Source organism: Saimiri boliviensis, chromosome 3, assembly GCF_048565385.1.
Source record: "Saimiri boliviensis isolate mSaiBol1 chromosome 3, mSaiBol1.pri, whole genome shotgun sequence".
Lineage (NCBI taxonomy): Eukaryota > Metazoa > Chordata > Mammalia > Primates > Cebidae > Saimiri > Saimiri boliviensis.
Genome location: NC_133451.1, coordinates 49,069,040 through 49,086,834, shown reverse-complemented (window position 1 = coordinate 49,086,834; position 17,795 = coordinate 49,069,040). Strand labels below are relative to the sequence as shown.

General features: G+C 38.9%; 2 protein-coding genes across 40 annotated transcripts in view; one reads left to right on the top strand and one right to left on the bottom strand.

The window, feature by feature from the left end:
- LNX1 (ligand of numb-protein X 1) overlaps positions 1-16,382 on the top strand; it is a 190,468-nt gene extending 174,086 nt beyond the window's left edge. For all 3 annotated transcript variants that reach the window (XM_003933620.4, XM_010344158.3, XM_003933619.4), the window contains 4 exons: positions 1,613-1,790; positions 3,335-3,563; positions 15,515-15,673; positions 16,048-16,382. In XM_003933620.4, the coding sequence (XP_003933669.1) occupies positions 1,613-1,790; positions 3,335-3,563; positions 15,515-15,673; positions 16,048-16,183 (702 nt within the window). In that variant the 3' untranslated portion in view covers positions 16,184-16,382. The remainder of the gene's footprint in view (positions 1-1,612; positions 1,791-3,334; positions 3,564-15,514; positions 15,674-16,047) is intronic.
- FIP1L1 (factor interacting with PAPOLA and CPSF1) overlaps positions 14,409-17,795 on the bottom strand; it is a 79,504-nt gene continuing 76,117 nt past the window's right edge. For all 37 annotated transcript variants that reach the window (XM_039468467.2, XM_039468465.2, XM_074396137.1 and 34 more), the window contains one exon: positions 14,409-17,774. In XM_039468467.2, coding sequence (XP_039324401.1) covers positions 17,548-17,774 — 227 coding nt within the window. In that variant the 3' untranslated portion in view covers positions 14,409-17,547. The remainder of the gene's footprint in view (positions 17,775-17,795) is intronic.

The following is a 17,795-nucleotide window of genomic DNA, read 5'->3' as shown; positions in this document are numbered from 1 at the left end:
AAGGCAAAGGAATACCGAAGACGACAAAGCAGGATTTGTGGGACAGAAAACATTTAGCCAATTAAACAAGTGAAGGAATGATAGGCATCACATTTTGCGTGTTTCCCTCTGTGGGGGGAAGACTATGAGCAGGAAGAGGCGTAGAGGCACTAAATGCATTTGGAAAGTTTATTTCTAATGTAGAGTCTTGAGGTACATGGGTAGGTCATTTTGTTATTCTTTATACTTGTCTGAAATGTTTTATTCTAAAAATCTAAAGCAAATATTGTAAAATAGAAATATGTCTTATAGTTTGACAAATACTCAGGTACCCATGGTGTTTTCAATTGGCCTAAACTATTTTATCATAAATTATGTTTTTGAACATTGGGGAACATTCTAAGGTGTCCAAAGTAAGGTGAGGAGAGTGGAGAGAAAAGATAGATAGGCTGGGGACAGTGGCTCACGCCTGTAATCCCAACACTTTGGGAGGCTGAGGTGGGCGGATCACCTGAGGTCAGGGGTTCGAGACCAACCTGACCAACATGGAGAAACCCCGTCTCTACTAAAAAAAATACAAATTTTGCCTGGCATGGTGGCGCATGCCTGTAATCCAAGCTACTCAGGAGGCTGAGGCAGGAGAATCACTTGCACCCAGGAGGCAGAGGTTGTGGTGAGCTGAGATTGTGCCACTGCACTCCAGCCTGGGCAACAAGAGCAAAACTTTGTCTCAAACAACAACAACAACAACAACAACAGATAAATAGAAAAGTCATCTCTATCATACATAATTCTTCTTCTCTCCAGCCAAAGTCAGGCAACCCTGGGTGTCTGAAGCGTTCACAGATGGTTTTATTCCATTGCCGACGTTGGTCTCTTTCTGATTGAGAAAGGAAATGGTTATGGACTTTGGTTCATGAGACACAGGACACATGGGTATGTGTCGTATTTGTGGCATTTCAGCCACTGCATGCAGCCCCTCAGTACACAACTAAACATCTCTTGCTCACTGTAGGCAAGGCTGTCTGGTAAGCACTGAGCAGCTGTGAAAGAAGACTCTATAAAATATGATTACTTTTTTTAACTTAGAAAAGTTCGCAATACTCATAAATGTTTTTGAAATGCTGACTGACTACTATCAGAAATAAATGGCTGACTTGAGAAATTTGGGGTGTGGTTCACTCTGTGTCTTTAAGATTCCTCCATGGCCAAGTGCCGTGGCTCACACTTGTAATCCCAGCACTTTGGGAGGCCAAGGCACTTCAGGCCAGGAGTTCATGACCAGCCTGGGCAACAAAGCGAGACTTTGTCTCTACCAAAACAAATTTTAGAAATCTGTTTTTCCAGTGGTTTCCAATCTGTTCCTCCCTCCATTTTAACTCTTTCCTTTTGAAATGTAAACTTTATCTGAGTTAACCTATAGAATTTGCGACCATGTAACCCTATTATGGTTGGAGGTGGATAAGGTGAGGGTTCTTTCCACAGGTCTTTCTCTGTCATTGTAAGAACCACCATCATATTTATGCGGCTTTGATAGTTTTGCATGTAGAAAAAATACCCACCTTGCATTTTCTACACACAAAAACTAGCAAAGTTGTGAATTCATGTGCGGTTTTTCTGTCTGTGCCTTCAGCCCCTCCATCCTGCAATTACTTGTCACGAGAAGGTGGTAGATATCCGAAAAGACCCCGGCGAATCTCTCGGCATGACCGTCGCAGGGGGAGCATCACACAGAGAGTGGGATTTGCCTATCTATGTCGTCAGTGTTGAGCCCGGAGGAGTCATAAGCAGAGACGGAAGAATAAAGACAGGTAAAAAGTAAAGGGATTTTAAAGGCACTGGGGTGTCAGAGTATTAAGAGAAATTAATAGTTTGTTGTGTTAGGCAACCATTTTCAAAATTAATGAGAGAATGTGGGAGTGATCAGCCAGGACTTTTGCTACCCATTGGCCATGATTGGTTTGAGTATCGTTACTAGACCAGGTTCCACTCTTCTCAATTGCAACCCACCAAAGAACCACTTAGAATGAGCGGAACTAAATTACTACTTGCAAGTACAGCTAGAATCTCCAAACTGTTCCAGGAATTAATAGAGAACTATATGGTTATGAGCAAGTTGCCTCTATGAAATGGCATAATTTAGTTCCAGTCATTCTAAGTGGTTCTTTGGTGGGTTGATCCAGTGATGAAACATGAATTATTCCATTATGTGGGTTAGATAGAGAAAGTCATTTGATAGATTTGATTCAATGAATACTCATTAAGTGAAAGCATCAGGCCAGATACTTTCCCAGGTGAAAAGTATTTCTTTACTTTAAGCTCATGTGTTCTGACTTGCTTTGAGTAAATAAATGAAGGTGATATCCAAATTGCCTCTACCAATATGTATCATTAATACTATTGTCAATTCACGCAAGAGGGTAGCTCAGATTAATGAGGAATTACGGCATTTAAAAGTCCAGATTCAAGAGAGAGACTGTGTAGTTTCCCAAGTACAGTTGCTGAGTCTGAGGAGCTATCAGGAGATGGTATCTTAAGAGATTTAGTCAGCTGGCTGAAAGAGGCTTCTTTTGGGTCAGAAAGGACTCAAGGCCTTTCTCTCCTCCTGTCTTTTTGCTCTTGCTATGGTTATTCTGTATGAGAAAGATGATAAGCAAAGGGAGACACAAAAAACAAGATGGAGACAAAAGAATAGAAAATGGAAATAGGGGAGATGTATGTTTTAGTTTTTTCTGCAAAACACCTGGGTGGAGAATGATGAAGCCAAATAAAGTTGCTTGTCAAAATGACTTGTTAGCAGAACATGAGCTAGAGGATTATATGATCTGTATGGAAATGATCCCTCGCTTAGTAGGTGCTTTTAACCAGTAGTAGCTGTTTTCACCTTGGCAATGAAAATCTTCTTTAAGAGCGCAGCTCTGAGATTCCTCTGCCAGGCACTCTCACGGGTAGTTTCTTATTCGTTCAATCCATGTTTACTGGGTGCTTACTACCTGCCACGCTCTGTGCAAATGCTGGAGCTTTTGCCAAATGTTTTTATGCTAAAAACAAGAAACAAAGGAGTGAAAAAGTAGGGTTTCTTTCATTAAATAGTGAACGGGGCTAATTTTCCTCTCTCCCTTCCTTCCTTCCTTCCACAAGAGCTAACCACCGATAGGTGTGCTTTAGAAAACCCCAAACAAGTCTTACAGCACCTTGGAATGCACACACCGTTTACCATTTGCTATGTGAGCACCCAGCCCTCTCTTCATCCCTGTGTCCCTGCATCCCAGCCAGCCCCTACCTCCTCGCTCTTTAAGCAGAAGTCCTCGTTCGTGCTCTCACTAAAGGTAGCTTCTGCTTCTCTGGCCGTCAGGTGACATTTTGTTGAATGTGAATGGGGTCGAACTGACAGAGGTCAGCCGGAGTGAGGCAGTGGGGTTATTGAAAAGAACGTCCTCCTCGATAGTACTCAAAGCTTTGGAAGTCAAAGAGCGTGAGCCCCACGAGGACTGTGGCAGCCCAGCAGCCCTGGATTCCAACCACAACGTGGCCCCACCCGGTGACTGGTCCCCATCCTGGGTCATGTGGCTGGAATTACCACGGTAAGTCCCAACGCCACATCCCTGTTAGGGGCGTGGGAGGAAACAGTTACATTTCTTAAACCACGCTTTCACTTTCCAGGGCTGATTCATGGCACTAGCATCTTAATGAGACCCAATCTTGGTTGTGGGACTGTAAAATAAGTCTCTCTTCCTATTTGTAACAGAAACTGCATGTGGGCATTCTGGGGCAAGGATGCAAGCCTGGATGTGGAAACACTGTTAGGTGTTCGGGTTGAGGCGCTCACAGGGCTGCCATGTACAGCTAGCTGGGTAGGTTGTCATGCAACAGGGAACTTCCTAGCCAGGCAGAGCGGGCAGAGGCCCAGCCTGTTTTTACACGCCCTGGAGCTGAGCTGCACCACCTAGGAGAATGTTCACCTTTGCCTAATCTGCCAGTGGCAGCCCTGGGACCTTGCAGGGCAGGGAGGCTGACTGCCTCCTGTGGCTTTACTTTTTTTTTTTTTTTTTTTTTTTTTTTGATAATAGAGTCTTGCTCTGTCACCCAGGCTGGAGTGCAGTGGCACAATCTGAGCTCACTGCAACCTCGGCCTCCTGGGTTCAAGCAATTCTCCTGCCTCAGCCTCCCTGAGTAACTGGGACTACAGGAGCATGCCACCATGCCCAGCTCATTTTTGTATTTTTAGTAGAGACAGGGTTTTGCCATGCTGGCCTGGCTGGTCTCAAACTCCTCATCTCAAGCGATCTGCCTGCGTCAACCTCCCAAAGTGCTGGGATTACAGGTGTGAGCCACTGTGTCCATCCAGTTTTACCTTCTGAGTGGCGTTGGCTGCACATTAAACAATGCCATAGAACATTTCGCCTTTGCTAAGGTGTTTAAGCACCTGTTGTTTGGGGACACTCCTTCGATCATCTCTCCTTAGTGCCTGCCCCTGAGAAGTTCTTCTGTAAATCTTCTGGAAGTAGCTGGGTTGTCATTTTAGTGACATTTTAGAGCCTTACATGAAGTCATTGTCCGAATTACTTCAGCGAAGAATTTGGGGTCAGCCCTACAAAGTGGCCAGATACAGAAATATTCAAAGAACACATAAGTTGATGTTTGCTCACCTGCATCAGAGCATAAACTATTAGCCTTCAGATGATTATCTTGCTAATTCTAATGTGTGATTTAATGCTAAATATTAGCATCATGGAAGAAGATATACTCGCATAGGACTAAATAAGGAAAAATGGAAGTGAGTTTTAGTACATTTAGTTTTAGCACCTTTTTCTGGAGGGTAGAGATGAGTCTTTGGGTCTTTTAAAATTGCAAATGAATTTTTCAAGAAAAAACTCCATCTCAAATACAAGTGACCTAGATTCCTTTTTGAGCCTTCACTAGTTGATAAATTATTTTTTAAATCAGTATATTTTCAGAAGTCCTTAAGCAGTTAAAATCTGATCATTGAGTCAGTTTAAAAATCTTTGGACATTTTGGAACTGAGCCTGAGTGAAAGTAGAGAGGGTTACTTTAAAGGTTTATTTTTTAAAACATTTCTGAAACTAAGATCTATTAAAATCATTTTGCTTTTTGTGTCTGAAAGCCATTCTTTCATATAATCAAAAGTTTCTCATTATTCATATGTGTAAGAGAGGACAATGCATGGTGTTTTTTGCTCCAAATACAACCAAGTGAATGGCTTTCTTTCCCTCTCTACCTTTCGTTATTTGCCCTGGGTCATGGCACTTCTCTGCTTTTGCTAGAAGTAGAGTCTGGGCTGGGTGTGGTGGCTCATGCCTGTAATTCCAGTACTTTGGGAGGCTTAGGTGGGCCGATCACGTAAGACCAGGAGTTTGAGACCAGCCTGGCCAACATGGCAAAACCCGATCTCTACTAAAAATACAAAAAATTAGCCAGGCGTGGTTGCATGTGCCTGTAGTCCCAGCTACTCGGGAGGCTGAAGCACGAGAATTGCTTGAACCTGGGAGGCAGAGGTTGCAGTGAGCTGAGATCGTGTCACTGTACTCCAGCCTGGGCAACAGAGAGAGACTGTCTCAAAAAATAAAAGTAGAGTCTGCACTTTGTCCATTTCCTCTAAATGGATAGTAGTTAAGGAAGCATGATATCCCGACATAGACAACGCTGATTTGCAGAACCCTGGAGATTCCTAGTTTCCTTCATTCCATCCTCTCCCTGTAGTAATAGAATAAACATGGTAGAAAATTCAGAGTTCACCAAAGAGTGTAAAGAAAACAAAAAGTAAGTCTCCCTCCCTTTAGATCCATTCAATAGAGGTGATCACCGTTATCAATTTCTTATGTATTCTATGTCAGAGGTTGGCAAACTTTTTCTAAAAAGGGCCTGATAGTTTAGGCTTTGAGGGCCACACAGTCTCTGGGCAATTACTCATTTCTGCTGTTGTGGTGTGACAGCAGTCACAGACAGTATGTGAATGAATGGGGACGGTTGCGTTCCAGTAAAATTTTACTTATAAAACCAGGTGGTGGGCTGGGCTGCAATTTGCTCACCCCTGGCCTGTGTTTATATATAGACACACACATATACACAGACACAATGGTAGCATACACACTCCTATGTACCATGCATTTTATTTAAAAACAAACCTGATATATCTTGATTATCTTAATAGGCATTGCACCATCGTCGTGTCCACTGCCGACAGGGACTGGTTGAATAAGTTATGGTACATCTGTACAGCCATGCGCCAGGTTGCCTGCATGTCAAATTGTTGCATCACACTTCATTCCTATAGGAGTACAGAGGCATTGCATCACTGCTAAGTAGCACTGAATGGTGCGGAGAAGTGGGAGGCTCTTGTCACGTCTTTCCCTCCATATGTAGCTTGGTCTTTTCCCCTAACATTCAAAATAACTGTTCTATTATTTTGTTGCTGCTTTTCAGGGACTCTAGATATTTGTTTCTTTTTCTCTTTGAGACAGAGTCTTGCTCTGTTGCCAGGCTGGAGTGCAGTGATGCAATCTCAGCTCACTGCAACGGCTGCCTCCTGGGTTCAAGCGATTCTCCTGCCTCAGCCTCTGGAGTAGCTGGGACGACAGACGTGTGCCACCACACCCAGCTAATTTTTGTATTTTTAGTTGAGATGGGGTTTCACCATGTTGGCCAGGATGATCTCGATCTCTTGACCTTGTGATCTGCCCACCTTAGCCTCTCAAAATGCTGGGATTACAGGTGTGAGCCACCGCACCTGGCCTGTTTCTTTGACATCTTTTATATTTCATATCTTTAATGTTCTCTTGGATCCTTTTCAACTCTTTTTTTTTTTTTTCATTTTGATTTCTTGGCTTTCAATTTTTATTTTAGGGTCAAGGTACATGTGCGCGTGTGTTATAGAGGTAAACTCATGTCACACGGGCTTGTTGTACAGATGAGTTCATCGCCCAGGTACTAAGCCTGGTACTCATTAGTTATTTCTTCTGATCCTCTCCCTCCTCCCACCCTCCCCCCTCAAGTAGGCCCCAGTGTGTGTTGTGTCCCTCATTGTGTCCATGTCTTCTCATCGTTTAGCTCCCATTTAAGTGAGAACATGAGGTATTTCATTTTCTGTTCCTGAGTTAGTTTGCTAAGGATGATAGCCTCCAAATCCATCCAGATTTTCACAAAAGAGATGATCTTGTTCTTCACTGTGACTGCACAGTATTCCATGGTGTATATGCGCCACATTCCCTTTATCCAGTCTACCATTGATGGGCGCTGAGGTTGATTCTGTGTCTTTGCTATTGTAAATAGTGCTGCATGTTTTCTTGGCTTCCTTGCATCTGTCCTTCAGTGCTCACTGTGTTTTCAATATGATTTCTGTTTGTTTGTAACCACGTTCATTGCTGTGGTGTTTTAATTTTTCTCTTCCACTTTTACATTCTGTTCCATCAGCTCATTTCTTGTGTTGTCTCCCCATAGCTTCCTTGAAGTCTTATCTCTGCATCCATAGAGCAGTTGCTTCAGAACTATTTTAAATTCATAGTAATGTGGCTGGAGATACATTTTATTTTCTATAGTAGCACTTTGTTTCTGTGCAGCATTTGTCTGGTGAGCGGTTTTGTCCGTTCCTATTTTCCTGTTACTTCCTCTCTCCTCCTGTCTTTTGTAGTGCATCTCTGTTTTTGTTTTTGTTTTTTTGAATCTTTGAGTGAGGTAAATTTTCTGAGAAGCTATTTGCTGCAGGTTCATAACAGGGAAAGAACCAGGGCCATATTCCAGATGGTGGAAATTTCTCCTCATGGCACCGGGTCATGAGTGTTTATTGCTCCCCAGCTGACTAAGACCAGCCTGGCAGAGCCTTTCACATGTGTAGACTCTCTTCCTCTGCTTTCCCACACTGGCCAGCTGCATTCCATACCTGTGCATTATATCTTGGCTTCTCATTGGCTTACCCATCCCTCTCTTTTCTGCCAATCTTGGCCCAGGGAAGCCTGCTAGCAGCCAGCCTTCCTGTGTCTGGGGTTCCCATGCAGCATGGGCGTTTTGCCCGTCAGAGTGGCCATTTGCTAAGACCTCAAGGCTCTACTGGCGTGGTCTATCCTCTCCAGCTGTGGGTGTCTTCTCTTCCATCTTTCCTCTTTGACTGCCTTTGGCACCTTTCTCTCCTATGTGGTGACTCTTTGTTTTGTTTAAGATGGAATTTACATTTCTGTTTCCAAGTCTCCAAGTTGCTTTTGTGGTGGTGTTTAAAAGAAGAGGAAACCCAAGCTTCACTCTGCCATTTTGCAAATAGAAGTGTGTCCTCCTGGTGTTTCTCAGAAACATCAGTAGTCAGTCACACCCCTAGATCAGGCTTCAGATAGTCCCAGGGTATGAGCCCCCTTCAGCTTTCATGAGAGGGGGCATCTGCTTCCACCTCTGATCACAACTGCTCAGAGCCTCAAGGACACCAGTTTCTCCCTGACTGACGCAATACCACTGGCTTAAATGTCTCTAGCCATTTAGCATGAATATCATTCATCCTAAGAATTTCAGGACATTTGTCGTATCTCAGCAAAAGTCATGTTACTTGAATGAATAGAGTTAAGCTGTAAATGGATATTTTTGAGTCCACAGTAATTTCCCTCCAGGTCACAAATCTACTTGGCCAAACATTTTTCCCTTTCACTTAACAAATTTTGAGGAAACTATTTGCCACAATTTATGATCCAGCCGTTAGCTAAGGTGCACTACCAACGAAGAAAAATGATATTTCATGTCAGCAGGTCTAGAAACAGGAAATCCATTGTAATTACGTCCTTAAGTGCAGTACGACACAGAATACATGCGAAGAGGGTAGCATTGGTAAGCTGTGCTTGTTCTGAACTAATGGAGGAGACGGTAAAAGTGGTCTATGAAAGACAATGCAAATGTGCATTACTGGCAGTGCGTCGTGTGCCAAGAGTGACTCCTGGGTAGCAGCTCCAGACATTGTCCCTCAGCTCTACAAACTGTCATCTGCCATTCAGTTGGAAGTGATTCAGGAAACACTGAAGGCTTTCTGCTTCATTCTTTGTTGGCTCTCAGGGCTCACATTCCACATCTGGAAGTCTTTCCAAACATGCTCTCATCTGGACTAGTACGATAGTAATACACATTGACTCGTTTCTCCTCTCGCCTAAGAATTTAACCTTTTACTCTCCTGAAATTCTTAAAATATCTTAATGAAGGTGGTTTATATTAAATAGCAAGGAAGCAGATCTCACGTCTTCTCCTTTTAAAGTCAAAACACTTTCACATTTTAATTATAAGACAGGGACACTATCAGGTACATTCGCATTATGTAGTAATAGCAAAAGAGGCAGCTGTAGCTAATACTTTTAAAGCCCTTTCTATGTGCCTGGCATTTTGTGAGAGCTTTATGTGTTCTTTGCATATTGCACTCATTTAAAAACTCACGTTGACTCTGTGTTTTGGTACTAATGGTATCCTCACATTAAGGTAGGAAACTAAATCCCAGAGTGGCTCACTTGTCCAAGGTTACATGGCTAGTTAACAGGCAGAGCTGGAATTTGAACCAGACTGTCTGGTCTGAGAGTCTATGATTTTTGCAATGTACGTTTGGTGAGCACCCTCAAGAGGATGCTAAGCCTACGCTTGGCTTTAATAATGTGAGCTACACAATTTGTTTTCTCTCCACCATAGAGCAAGCTTAGAAGAGTCTAAGTGAAGCAGACTTTTGTTACTCACTGGGTTTTTCATGTAGCCACCATCATAGGATGTACTGCTTTTTTCATTGCCTTCAATTCTTAGGCTGCCTTCTTAGGCCTCAAATTTCTTGTAAGTTTCCCCCATCATTTTTCCTATATGATGATTGCTGATAAGTCCTAGTCAATCAAAAATGAAATTAGTTACTCATGGCCAAATCATTTCAATAGCAACCTTTTTTTTTTTTTAAAGTATTCCTTTTATACCTACCTCAAACCTACCTACGTTTAATGTCAGATACGTTGTACAGATGAGTTCGTCACCCAGGTACTAAGCCTAGTACTCATTAGTTTTTTTTCTGATCCTCTCCCTCTTCCAACTCTCCATCCTCCAGTAGGCCCAGGTGTCTGTTGTTCCCTTCATTGTGTCCATGTGTTGTCATCATTTAGCTTCCACATATAAGAACATGACGTATTTCATTTTCTGTTCCTGAGTTAGTTTGCTAAGGATAATGGCCTCCAAATCCATCCATATTCCCACAGAAGACATTATCCTGCTCTTCTTTATGACTGCATAGTATTCCACGGTGTATATGTACCACATTTGTTTTATCATGTCTTTGCTATTGTAAATAGTGCTGCATGTTTTCTTGGCTTCCTTGCATCTGTCCTTCAGTGCTCACTGTGTTTTCAATATGATTTCTGTTTGTTTGTAACCACATTGATTGCTGTGGTGTTTTTTCTCTTCCACTTTTACGTTCTGTTTCATCAGCTCATTTCTTGTGTTGTCTCACCATATCTTCCTTGAAGTCTTATCTCTGCATCCATAAGCAGTTGCTTCAGAACTATTTTAAATTCATAGTAATATGGTCGGATATACATTTTATTTTCTATAGTAGCACTTCGTTTCTGTGCAGCATTTTCCTGGTGAGTGGTTTTGTCCGTTCCTATTTTTCCTGTTATTTCCTCGTTTCTCTTGTTTTTTGTAGTGCATCTTTGCTTTTTTTTTTTTGAATCTTTGAGTGAGGTAAAATTTTCTGAGAAGCTATCTGCTGCACGTTCATAACAGGGAAAGAACCAGGGCCATATTCCAGATGGTAGAAATTTCTCCTCATGGCACTGGGTCATGCGTGTTTATTTCTCCCCAGCTGACTGAAGACCAGCCTGGCAGAGCCTTTCCCAATGCATCGTGTCTCTTCCTCCACTCTCCCACACTGGCATTTTAATATGTTTGCTATAATAATGAGTGGAACTTCCAAAAGAAAAGAATATCTAGTGTTTCTGAAGGCCTTTAAATGACTGCTTAACAGATGATTGCCGAATGAAGTAATGTGGAGAGGTGTGGGCTAATAAAGCAATGGAGTCGTAAATGCCTCTTACAAAGAAGCTCAAAACCAAAATAATTTTTTGGAAGAGTATTTAAAAAGTCACCAGAAGTAGATGCCAATATACCATACAAAACTATATGCTTTGTGGACTTCCTATAATAGAATAGCATTTTTAGTTAGATTAAAAATGTGTATACACATTCCCAAGGTATTTAGTAAAAACTATAATTTGCTTGGAAACACTGGGTGAATCTGTGACAAAAAGGATACTATGTTTCATGACTGATGATATGAAAACCAACTTCAAAAAAAGCCAGCAACATATTTTTCATTTTAACTTTAATACACAGGCAACTCTTTTTAGTGTTTGTACGATTTAAACATGTGATATCAGAATTTTTAAAAAGTTATTTGGCAATAAACACAACTAGCTCTGAATCATACAAAACGAAGGAAGTTTTAATTGTTGGTGAATTGGAAGTTTAAATTTTAGATAGGAGTATGTTTTGCTGGTGTAGTTGCATTGATTGTAAAACTTTCTGGAGTACTGGCTCCCCAGATTAAAGAACCGGCAGGAGAATGGATGTAAATACAGTGCCTCCTTCAGAAGATTTTGCTGTGATGTCAAACTAAATAATGTGTTTAGTGACATAGTAAAAACTGTGGCTACATAAAGACTAGTGCATTAAATTCTAACTTATTCTCTTCATTATGTAAAAATAAGGAAGCTAATCATAACAAACTATTATTGCATGCTGAGTAACAGGCTTATATAGAAAGATTCTGTCAAAAACCTTGGAGCCACAGACCAAACCCTTATTTTTTCTGCAAGATAGGAAGCCAGTTTGGTCCCAACTTTTTAAAGATATAAAATGGATGCCCAAACTTGCTTATTTGCCAGATTATCTTCAATATTTTTACTGAGCTTAATATTTCCTGCAAGGAAAAAGATGTAAGATTTTTTCAGTGGTCAGTAACACCAAAGGGCAAAATGAAAGATGCTTGGAGGAATAGCTTCCATAAATTGTTATGATGTAACTTGATAACAATTATCAATCAAGTAGGTAAATTTGATATTGCACAGCTGCAAAAAGTTATCAGACATCTTACAGATTTTATAGGATGTTGATTTTCAGAATAGAAAACCAATACAGAAGAAATTCATGAATTCAGAATTCATGTCATTGAGAGATAATTTCAATCTGACTGTAACTTTATAGCATAAATTTTCATAATGGGCTATCATTGAGGAATAATTAAAGACACATTTTGAAGTTAAATCAAAAATTTTAGTAAGCCTGAGCTTACTAAAATTGCTTTACAATCTTCAGTTCTGAACATATCTATGTGAGACTGGCTTTTCTGCTAACAGTGTAGTAGAAAATGGTTTAGATGTCCTTTATCCTTGCAGCAAGCAACCTCACTTAAATTAAACATTGCTATACCTGTTTGTTCAAAGTATGCATATAGACATTAACTGGGACTAAGCATTTCTCTCATATGACTTTAGGAAAATTGAGGGACACAGAGTTATAACAGTGATTGTCCATATTAATCTCCCATAAACATCTTAAATGAACAACGCATAGTTTTTATAATTCTTTTTCCTTTTATGTTGATTATATTAAAACATTTTATGTTTGTTAGGTACAATAAAAACTGGGGATAAAGATTTCATTTTTCTAGAAATTCATTTTTTTATTTAATGAAAGTATTAGTCTATAATAAACTAAGAAAAATAAATAAAAGGTGGACCCTTCACCACAGACTGAGAGGCACCTGATCCAGAAAAGGTAGTAAACGCTAGGTTAATCAGAGCAGGAGGTGCTACGTTACTCACTGGAATCCATTAAGTTAGTGGTCATAGTTACATATAAACTGGGGCCAAGAAGTTAAACCTTTCTGAACACAGGGCTAGCAAAATAATAAGGCATTTCGTGAAAGGACTGTTTCTATACATTCAATTTCCAATTTTCTGCTCTCACAAAGAGCTCAAAACATCCTACATCCACTGTCTCTCCAACCTCTGCTATTCTAACACCACTTAGCAATGAAAAGTTGAGAAGAATTTAAATGAGAAAGAAAGAGGACCCTACAACTGGCTTTGGTTGATGCACTCGGTTTATTTTGTAAACAGTGTTTTTCTTAGGGAAGAGGCTCTGCCTTAGTATTCTTGCTAGTCTGCAGACTTTGTTCAAGGTCAGGCAGTATTCTCAAATATGTATTGACTCAATTAGTAATAAGGGAATATATAAAAATTAGAAAAAAAATGTAGCTTCTTGAGCAGCTCAAGACTTCACCATACTCATTAACTCATTTCAGTGGAAATCAAATGAGTCACCATAATCATTAACTCATTTCATTAAATTTGTTCTTGAAGTTAATTTTCTCATTGGGAAAAACTACCAAACTCCTTGCTATTCCTTATACTATGCCAAATCTTTGATAGGCCTAAATTTACAGATTTGAGTTCAGAATAAGAAAAAAGCCCACATTTACATTCAGAGTTTAAAGCCACCTAATATCTCAGAGGTCACTGACCAAAGAGAGCTGCCACATTTCCCACTGGGGAGTGAAATAACCCAACTTAAGAAAAACATGCCCACAAAGTCAGACCCAACTAAAGTCTGACTTTGAAACAGGTTAACATGGAGTTCTCACTGCTGCAATAAAGTTAAATACTCAACACCACTGAAGGAAAACACTTACTTTTTGATGAAATAAAACTAGTAACCCTGATATCTACTTGAATGGATGCTTCAGGAGGACAGAGCATTTTGTGTTGTTTAAACATCTGCAGAAAGATGATCAAAGCAGTTATGTTCTTTCCAGTATCTAGAGGCTAGGAAAATGGACACACTGACTTACTGGGTTCAAAGCTTTGAAGTAGAACACACAAACTTTTAGATGGTTATGTTCACAGCTTCTCCATATGAAATTAAATATTCAGTAAGAGTGTAAGGTCCAAGGAGATATGTAATGGAAAAAAACACAATGGTCAAAAGGAGAAACAGAGTTTCAAATATTGTTCTATGATGTATAGATTTTATACATATTTATATATTTTAAAGAATCACAATTGGGAAATGTTAAAACTGATATTTGATCATGACCTTGGATAACAATGATCTAATTCTTACCTTTGTCCAAAAAACTGGGCACATATCTTCTCAGGTGGGAATATAATGCTTTGGTATTTACAGAATAGCCAGTTACCTGCTTTGTACATGAGGGGTCAGTGAACCATTATGTAAAATGTGTATCTGACACACCACAGCTCCCAAACAATGAATTTACCACTGACATCAAAGTTTACTGTCAGCAGATATTTTACAAAATATGAAATTTAATGAAATTCATACTTTTAAGCAATCACTTCAGTAAAAGAAATTGACTGTTATAGATGATGTATGACAACAGATTCAGAATTGGTTAGTTGAACTTGAGCATTACATTTTAAAGCTATTTGCCAAACAAACCCTAAAGCTTGTTTTATTTCAAGAGAAAACATCATGAAAAAAGTTACGTTACATTGGCTAACAAGGTCAGTGACACATGTAATGATCAATCACTTAACATTTCACAAGACTTTTTATTGGTTTTTAAAAAGCAGTTAATATTTTAAGGTACACTATATAAACAAAATAGCCGTATCTTGATTTTTGCCAACAGGAAAATGCTAATTTCCTTTCAAACCAGTTCCTGGACTACAGCTACACATATGGTGAACAAGCTCATCTTAGAGTAAAATTCAGCTCCTGACACACACTTCTATGGCAACTGTAACATAGTTAACATTTGTCCTGTACCTAGATGAACACTGATCCATTGGAGGCCACTGAATAAAAACTTCTTCAATCTCATTTGCTGTTTTATTGAGGATTCTACTAGTTTTTACAGAAGAGCTGAGCCTTTCCTTCTCCTATTCCTTTTATAACTTCTGATCCAGTTTCCTGCCAGTTTGTTTTTCCTCCTTTATGAATTGTTCTCAATCTTTCAATGTATGTTTCCATTCACTTTATGCCTAAATGCTTCTCTATGACTTACCAAACCTGTAGAAATGGGTGTAAACTGGTATTTTTCAAAGGTCAAAGTATACAAATTCATTTATTAGGATTAGGTTTAAATTGCTTTCACTGAGATTATTCAAAGGATTTTTGCCTTCATTAAAAATTATTTCAAAAATATGACATCCATGTTTGTTCATTAATAAGGGTTTAGGCCTATCCAACTTTTTACTAATACAAATTCGAGCAGTGTCCTCTTTTAAGCTAAAAATGATTATCTTTCCCAATAAATGTATAACAATACAATAGGGGTGTCACTTTAAGGATGCTCAAAATTATGGAAAACAGAGGTTCCATTACAAAAATCCAGTTAGCACAAAAGTCACTAAGTTATGATACAATTTTGAGTGGGACCTATGCAGTGCTACTTAGCCTTTAAAATACCAACAAAAGGAATGGGGGATGAATCACAGTTAAGTATTGCCTTAACTGTGAAACTTAAATGTGGATGTACACTGATTACTTTCTATTTCAGGTACTTGTATAACTGTAAAGATATTATATTGCGAAGAAACACAGCTGGAAGTCTGGGCTTCTGCATTGTAGGAGGTTATGAAGAATACAATGGAAACAAACCTTTTTTCATCAAATCCATTGTTGAAGGAACACCAGCATACAATGATGGAAGAATTAGGTAAATAATGACTAACAAAAAAAACCTTAAATGTTGTTGCATAAATGCAAAAGTTTGGCCTATTTGAGATAAGGCATGTATTTATTATACTTTGTGGGGATTTAAAATAGTTATATAGCATTCAACTTCTGAGAAATCCAAAATAATTGTACATGTTCTTGGCACCATACTACAACTTCCCATACATTCCCCTCTAACATAGGCTGAATGGATAGTGTTGAGTTTGGAGAATGTAAATAAGAGGCAAGAGATATCTAAATTAGAAGTTAATATAATTAAAATGGTCAGATGTAGCAAAAACTAGGACCCCTAAAATAAACTATGATTAACTTCAGCAATGAATTAAAATATTAACCGTATCTTTGTTTTTCTAGATGTGGTGATATTCTTCTTGCTGTCAATGGTAGAACTACATCAGGAATGACACATGCGTGCTTGGCAAGAATGCTGAAAGAACTTAAAGGAAGAATTACTCTAACTATTGTTTCTTGGCCTGGCACTTTTTTATAGAATCAATGATTGGTCAGAGAAAAACAGAAAAATCACAAGCTAAGTTGAAACACTATATTTATCTTGTCAGTTTTTATATTTAAAGAATACATTGTAAAAATTGCAGGAAAAGTGTGATCTAATGAAAGCCAGTTACACCTCAGAAAATAAGATTCCAAAAAAAAAAAATAAATAAAAACTAACAGTTTTTCTTTTTTCAGTGTGGAAGAGTTCTCATTACTCCATAACTTTGTTTATATTTTTCTATTCAATAAAAAGCCCTAAAACAGCTAAAATGATTTGTACACCCCACTGAATTCAAATTGATTTAAACTTAAAATTTGGTATAGGCTGAAGTCTGCCAAGGGTACATTCTGGGCATTTTTAATTTAAGGCCAAAAGATTTTTTTAAATGCATTGCTGAGAAACATTGTTTTCATCAAACAAGAAATAAATATTTTTCAAAAATTATAGTTGTCTTTTAGTATGTGATACTAATTAAGGTTACCTATATTACATTTTAAAAGAGCCTAGTAATTTATTCTTTCAAATACCATGTCATTTGTTACCATCACTGACAAATACCTCCTAGGGTTATCCCTAAAAATGCTCAGAGATTTAGAAACTTGTTTTCTTAGTTTTAATAAGAAATGGCTAAAGCTCTTATTTTTTTCCACAATAGTAACTGCATAAAAACTTGTGCCGGTCTACCAGTGGGCTTTGGAAAATGCATCAGGAAGGCCAAACCAGCGTGACCCTGGCTTTTATAGATGGTCATGAGGCGATTCAAACAATTTGTGTCACAATAAAGTGTTTGTACATGTGCCTCCTAGAAACTATGCTAAAGGTAATTTATTTCATAAAGGCCGCCCAAATGCCTTATAGGTTTTATTAATTTGAATATGAAAGTATACCCCATTTAGTTTCACCAGGAACCCAAATTTAGAACATTGAAAAGCTTTCATCAAAAAGTTGTGATATCAAAAATGTGTAAGTCTCTTAATATACTAAGCAAGAGTGTCACAGCAGTAATGATAAAGACTAGTTTTAATCTCAAGCCTTAGAGGGACCCTTTGTTGCCTCTTGTACAGCCTCTTACGAGACTGGTATTTGGTTAACAACAACAACAAAAAAAACTGGTTAAAGTGGAACTTTGACCTTTTATCAGATAGATACTGTATAGGTACAAAGCTAACACAGCTCTTTGGATTCCCTGTTAAGTGACTCATTCACATTCCTTTCTTGGATATAAAGTCATTGCTGTCTTTTTATTTTTTAAATATTACAAGACGAAGATTTTTAACTTAACATGAAAAATTCACTCTTTTATTTTGGGAAAAAAGTTAACTTTTCATACTAACAGAAGAAGATTTAAGGTAAATTTCTTAAACATTATCCAGAAAAATAACAAGATATATAGTATCTACTTCTGGTACGAATAGACACAAAAGGCCAAAACCACGCCTATTCTGCAGGTGTAGCTTCGGCGCTCTCCTGTTCGGGGGCAGGCTCACTGCCAGCTTCTTTGCCTTCTTTGCTTCTTTTAGATTTTTTGTGTTTGTGTCTCCTGTGACTATCTCCTTCTTCACTTTCATGGCGACGTCTACTATTACTGGAAAAAAAAAAACACAAA